We start from the raw sequence: 7,923 nt of genomic DNA on the forward strand, positions 1-7,923 counted from the left end.
AATGTAGGTAAACACATTTTCTTTGTTGTAGTATTTAATCTGTAATCTGTATTACCTGAAGATAACAAAACTGAACTTTTATTTAAATATTCTGTAATTAATAGTTCTTCAGTAAGTCACATGGGCCTACCCATATTATGCTATTCTGAATTAGTGAGGTTTTACTGTCTTAATGTTAGAAAGTATTCAGTTTTTAAGATGAAGGCCACTTACAAAAAAAAAAAAAAAAAAAAGAAAGTCATACTTTAAGTCAAGTTTGTGTTAACTAAATATTAATGGAAGTAAATCAGAGAGAATGAAATGAAAATTAAATGATTTAATGTTCTTGTATTTAATATTTTTAAATGGGTAGTAAAACAGAATTTTATAAAATATAGAATATAGAATGTGTGTCTGTAGATTCACATATGCATCTGAATGCTATATACACTTGTTTAGTGTTTCTATGCCACAATGGAGTAGTTTAGCCCAATTGACATGTTGAAGTTCCATCCAGATTTTTATTCACATCATGTGAAGGGAACTTGAATATCGATAACATAAAGGTCATATTTTAGTATCTATGTTGAGTTTTTATTTTAAAAAGCAAGCTATCTGACTTAATTCACACATTTCCAAATTCAGGTTTTAATATTCTAGAATGTGGATGCTCTGGTGAGAATGTCATACATTTCTAAATCAAATCTAGAAAACAGTGGTTAAAAGACTAAAGAGAGGTGAAATCATAAAAAATATAGACAAAAAGATGAAACAAAAATAGAAAGAGGATTTGGTAACTTATGGGAAGAAGGCCACAAACTAGAGTCCTGAGTGCGGGGAGGTAAGCTAGGAGCGATGAGTGAGAGTAGGCCATCCAACTACAGTGTCTTGAATATTCGGTCTTCATAATTTTTTTTTTTAAGTTTAGCTGCCAGCCTGTGCACAGAAAGGCAGTAGCCTTTCTGAGAGCTGTGAGTCTACTAGGACTATTTTAAAAATAGCAAGTACTAACAGTATCACTAAGTAAAAGTACTGTAAAACGACTTTGCATGTAATTACTTTTTTATGAAAACTAAATTTTCCCATATCAGATTTAAATTTTACACTAAAATTAATTGTTCATTTTCATTACCCAGCTAATTAGCTCACTAGGTTTTATCTATAACCAGATGCCATGTTTAGTTTTTGCTGATGTAGTAGTCTTTATAACAGAAGTATGCATACTCTGTATCTCTTCAGACTGGCTTCTTTGCAGGTAGCTTCTTGGTCTATCACTTCTAACAACTACAGGGTCTTCCTACTTATTCCTTTTAACATGTTTCTCTTTTTTTCTTCCATAGTAAACTGATTTAAAATCTCATTATAAATATAAATAATGGTGTAATTATGAGTTATAACATTTTCAGATGGAAGTGGAGATAGAGGAGAAAAGGATGCCAGCAAAATCACGACCTACCCTCCAGGCTCTGTGCGGTTCGACTGTGAGCTCCGGGCGGTCCAAGTCAGCTGTGGATTTCACCACTCAGGTAGCAGCTGGCACGTTAGGGTATAACTTTATTCTTACAATTGGGTGTAACTTGCTTAGAATTGATAAACATTGCCTGTTACCTGCATGTCAAGGCACAGTCTCTCAAATCTGTGGGGTTTTTTTTTTTAGTTGCAGAATCTCTTTAAGAACTATTGCATGAAGACAAAGCATTATGCTTGACAAGAGATCTAACTTCTATTTGTCTGCTGATAGACGTATTTTCTAAGTCTGTCCAAGAAATTACTGGAGATCAAATAATTCCTGAAATGCCTTTTAATTCTAAAATCCTTTGGCTTTTATAATATTGTCCCAAGTTCTATTAATGTTGCGTTAGAAATATATATCATTAAAATAATAAGATGAAAAATAATTAAATTCTTAATAAATTATTGACATTCCATTTTAAATAGTTTAGGGTTCGTTATTCAACCATTATAAGAATTAAAAGTTAAGTCAAAGTGTTTTCTTACTTGTAAGACAGTGGCAAACCTTAGGCCCTATTGTTTTGTTGATGTATATAATTGTGTAGACCTCTACCCTACCAGTTTGCCTCTAAGTGTCCTAGATATCAGAGAGCAGGAGTTTAAATGTGCTTACCCATTCTCAAGATAAGCCAACATGTATCACTGAATGTTAATGCTATTTAGTGGTATTTGTAAGAGTTTTAAAGTGTATTATGAGGTGCATTTCATGTTGTATAAAATACTCTGCAGAACTAACATTTTGTCAATTTTTCTTCATTAAATGTAGAATCAAGCAAGCCTATTTCCTTTATTTGTTATTTTCGAGACAAGATCTCAGTACATACCTTTACTGGCCTAGAATTCACTATTTAGATGAGGATGGACTCCACCTCAAAGAGAACCACCTCCTGTGCCTCTCAAGGGCCAGGATTCAAGCTGTTCACTGCCACACCTCGCTTGCCCATTTTTTGAATTAAAATTTTTATTCTTTGAGAATTTCATACAGTGTATTTTGATCCACCCCCAACTCTTCCTAGATCCTTCCTCCTCCCCCCCCCCCATCTAGTCCACCTCGCCTCAACCCGTTAAGTCCAGTTTGTATTGCTCAAAGACTCTTGGGTGTGAGACCTGCCCTGAGGTGTGGGTTCCTGCCCTTAAATAAAATCTATCCCTCCTCCCTTTCTCTCCCATCCTGTCCTCCCTCCCTCCCAGAAGCTATAACATGTTAATAGCTCATCAGCTTGTGCTGGTGATTCATACCTCCTCCCCTGCTTTATGCTGGGATTTAGTTTGACTTGCCTTTTAAGGGTCTTGGTCATACTGTCACAATCACTGAAAGTCCATTTGTACATCTGCTCTTTTGTGTCTGGAAAATGCTATCTCCTTGTAGTCATTGATCACCTCTGGCTTGTTAAATCTTTGTATCCACTGTTCCATGAGGATTCCTGAGCCTCTGGGGGAAAGGCTGTGACACTGATGTTATTCTCTGTAGGCTGACCAGTTGTAGCTCTGTTTACCAGCTGCCATCTACTGGAAAGAACCTTCTCTGATGGGAGTTGAAAGATGCCCTAATCCATGAGTATAGCCATAAATCATTAGCATTTGTTTTTATTAAACAAATAATAATAGTAGGCTCTCCCCTGTGTCCTATGACCTACCTATCTAGTCGCAGGTTGGCCCTGTTAAGGGTACCAGGTATGGTTTCTCTTTCATGGAGTAGGTCTCAAATCTAATCAGAATTTTGGTACAATAAAAACATTCATTCCACTACTGCACAGTGGGAATATCTTGCCAAGATTGTTGTAGCTCAAAGGTTCTGAACTGGGTAACAGTGATGATTGCTTTCTCTTTTGGCAGTGTGCAGATAGCACTGTGAAAGCTGGCCAGTAGAGAGGAAGCTTCCAGGTCAATTCTTGTTTGATTTCTCCACTTTTTATCGTTCATGTGTGTACAGTGTGTTCAGCAGTAGGACCTTACCTTCAAGTTCTAGAGATGAATGAAGAGCATTGACAGTAGCTTGTAGTATTTAGATGGGCTCTATGGGACAACCAGACAACCCTAGAAGAGATAACCCATTCCCAGCCCCGGGGTTTTGGTTATATTATCACCAGCACCATCACACCACCACCTTCACCACCTTCACCACCTTCACCACCTTCACCACCTTCACCACCACACCACCACACCACCACACCACCCACCACCACCACACCACCACCACCACCACCACCCACCACCACACCACACCACCCACCACCACACCACACCACCACACCACCACCACACCACACACCACCACACCACCACACCACCACACCACCACCACACCACCACACCACCACACCACCACACCACCACCACCACACCACCACCACACCACCCACCACCACACCACCCACCACCACACCACCCACCACCACACCACCACCACATCACCACACCACCACACCACCACACCACCACACCACCACCACCACACCACCACCACACCACCCACCACCACACCACCCACCACCACACCACCACCACACCACCACACCACCACCACCACACCACCACACCACCACCACACCACCCACCACCACACCACCACCACACCACCACACCACCACACCACCACCACCACACCACCACACCACACACCACCACACCACCACCACACCACCACACCACCACACCACCACACCACCACCACCACCACCACACCACCACCACACCACCACCACACCACCACACCACCACCACACCACCACACCACCACCACCACCACCACACCACCACCACACCACCACCCACCACCACACCACCACACCACCACCACACCACCACACCACCACCACACCACCACCACACCACCACACCACCACCACACCACCACACCACCACCACACCACCACACCACCACACCACCACCACCACACCACCACACCACCACACCACCACCACACCACCACCACACCACCACCACACCACCACCACACCACCACACCACCACCACACCACCACACCACCACCACACCACCACACCACCAACACACCACCACCACACCACCACACCACCACACCACCACCACACCACCACACCACCACACCACCACCACCACCACCACACCACCACCACCACCACCACACCACCACCACACCACCACCACACCACCACACCACCACCACACCACCACACCACCACACCACCAACACACCACCACACCACCAACACACCACCACCACACCACCACACCACCACACCACCACACCACCACCACACCACCACACCACCACACCACCACACCACCACCACACCACCACACCACCACCACACCACCACACCACCACACCACCACCACACCACCACACCACCACCACACCACCACACCACCACCACACCACCACCACACCACCACACCACCACACCACCACACCACCACACCACCACCACACCACCACACCACCACCACACCACCACCACACCACCACACCACCACACCACCACACCACCACCACACCACCACCACACCACCACACCACCACCACACCACCACACCACCACCACACCACCACACCACCACCACACCACCACACCACCACCACACCACCACACCACCACACCACCACCACACCACCACACCACCACCACACCACCACACCACCACACCACCACCACACCACCACCACACCACCACACCACCACCACACCACCACACCACCACACCACCACACCACCACCACACCACCACACCACCACCACACCACCACACCACCACACCACCACACCACCACACCACCAACACACCACCACACCACCACACCACCACACCACCACCACACCACCACCACACCACCACCACACCACCACACCACCACCACACCACCACACCACCACCACACCACCACCACACCACCACCACACCACCACACCACCACACCACCACACCACCACACCACCACCACACCACCACCACACCACCACACCAACACACCACCACACCACCACCACCACCACCACACCACCACCACCACCACCACACCACACACCACCACACCACCACCACACCACCACACCACCACCACACCACCACACCACCACACCACCACACCACCACCACACCACCACCACACCACCACACCACCACCCCACCACCACCACACCACCACACCACCACCACCACCACCACACCACCACACCACCACACCAACACACCACCAACACACCACCACACCACCACCACACCACCACACCACCACACCACCACCACACCACCCACCACCACACCACCACCACACCACCACACCACCACACCACCACCACACCACCACACCACACACCACCACACCACCACCACACCACCACACCACCACACCACCACACCACACACCACCACCACCACACCACCACCACACCACCACCACACCACCACACCACCACCACACCACCACACCACCACCACCACCACCACACCACCACCACACCACCACCACACCACCACACCACCACACCACCACCACACCACCACACCACCACCACCACCACCACCACACCACCACACCACCACCACACCACCACACCACCACCACACCACCACACCACCACACCCACCACCACCACACCACCCACACCACACCACCACCACCACCCACCACACCACCACCACACCACCACCACACCACCACACCACCACCACACCACCACACACCACCACACCACCACACCACCAACACACCACCACCACACCACCACACACCACCACCACCCCCACACCACCACACCACCACACCACCACCACCCACACCACCACCACCACCCACCACCACACCACCACACCACCACCACAACACCACACCACCACACCACCAACACCACACACCACCAACACCCACACCACCACACCACCACACCACCACCACACCACCACACCACCACCACACCACCACCACCACCACCCACACCACCACACCACCACACCACCACACCACCACCACACCACCACACCACCACACACACCACACCACCACCACACCACCACCACACCACCACACCACCACACCACCACACCACCACACCACCACCACACCACCACACCACCACCACACCACCACCACACCACCACACCACCACACCACCACACCACCACCACACCACCACCACACCACCACACCACCACCACACCACCACACCACCACACCACCCACACCACCACCACACCACCACACCACCACCACACCACCACACCACCACCACCACCACCACACCACACCACCACACCACCACACCACCACACCACCACCACACCACCACCAACCACCACACCACCACCACACCACCACACCACCACACCACCACACCACCACCACACCACCACACCACCACCACCACCACCACACCACCACACCACCACACCACCACACCACCACACCACCAACACACACCACACACCACCACACCACCACACACCACCACACCACCACCACACCACCACCACACCACCACACCACCACCACCACACCACCACACCACCACCACACCACCACCACACCACCACCACACCACCACACCACCACACCACCACACCACCACACCACCACCACCACACCACCACACCACCACACCACCACACCACCACCACCACCACCACACCACCACCACCACCACCACCACCACCACACCACACACCACCACACACCACCACACCACCACACCACCACCACACCACCACACCACCACACCACCACCACCACCACCACACCACCACCACACCACCACACCACCACCACCACCACCACACCACCACCACCACACCACCACCACACCACCACCACCACACCACACACACCACCCACACCACACCACCACACACCACCACACCACCACCACCACCACACCACCACACCACCACACCACCACCACACCACCCACCACACCACCACCACCACCACACCACCACCACCACACCACCACACCACACACCACCACACCACCACCACCCACCACCACCACACCACCACACCACCACCACCACCACCACACCACCACCACACCACCACCACACCACCACACCACCACCACACCACCACACCACCACCACCACCACCACACCACCACCACACCACCACCACACCACCACACCACCACACCACCACCACACCACCACACCACCACCACACCACCACCACACCACCACACCACCACCACACCACCACACCACCACACCACCACCACCACACCACCACACCACCACACCACCACCACACCACCACCACACCACCACCACACCACCACCACACCACCACACCACCACCACACCACCACACCACCACCACACCACCACACCACCACCACACCACCAACACACCACCACACACCACCACACCACCACACCACCACCACACCACCACACCACCACACCACCACCACCACCACCACACCACCACCACCACCACCACCACACCACCACCACA

At 51.0% G+C, this 7,923-nt stretch overlaps 1 protein-coding gene across 13 annotated transcripts in view; it reads left to right on the forward strand.

The window, feature by feature from the left end:
- MYCBP2 (MYC binding protein 2) overlaps nt 1-7,923 on the forward strand; it is a 230,898-nt gene that overhangs the window by 82,890 nt on the left and 140,085 nt on the right. For all 13 annotated transcript variants that reach the window (XM_084767812.1, XM_084767815.1, XM_084767818.1 and 10 more), the window contains one exon: nt 1,386-1,505. In XM_084767812.1, the coding sequence (XP_084623938.1) occupies nt 1,386-1,505 (120 nt within the window). The remainder of the gene's footprint in view (nt 1-1,385; nt 1,506-7,923) is intronic.

This window comes from Acomys minous, assembly GCF_964271855.1.
Source record: "Acomys minous genome assembly, chromosome: 18".
Lineage (NCBI taxonomy): Eukaryota > Metazoa > Chordata > Mammalia > Rodentia > Muridae > Acomys > Acomys minous.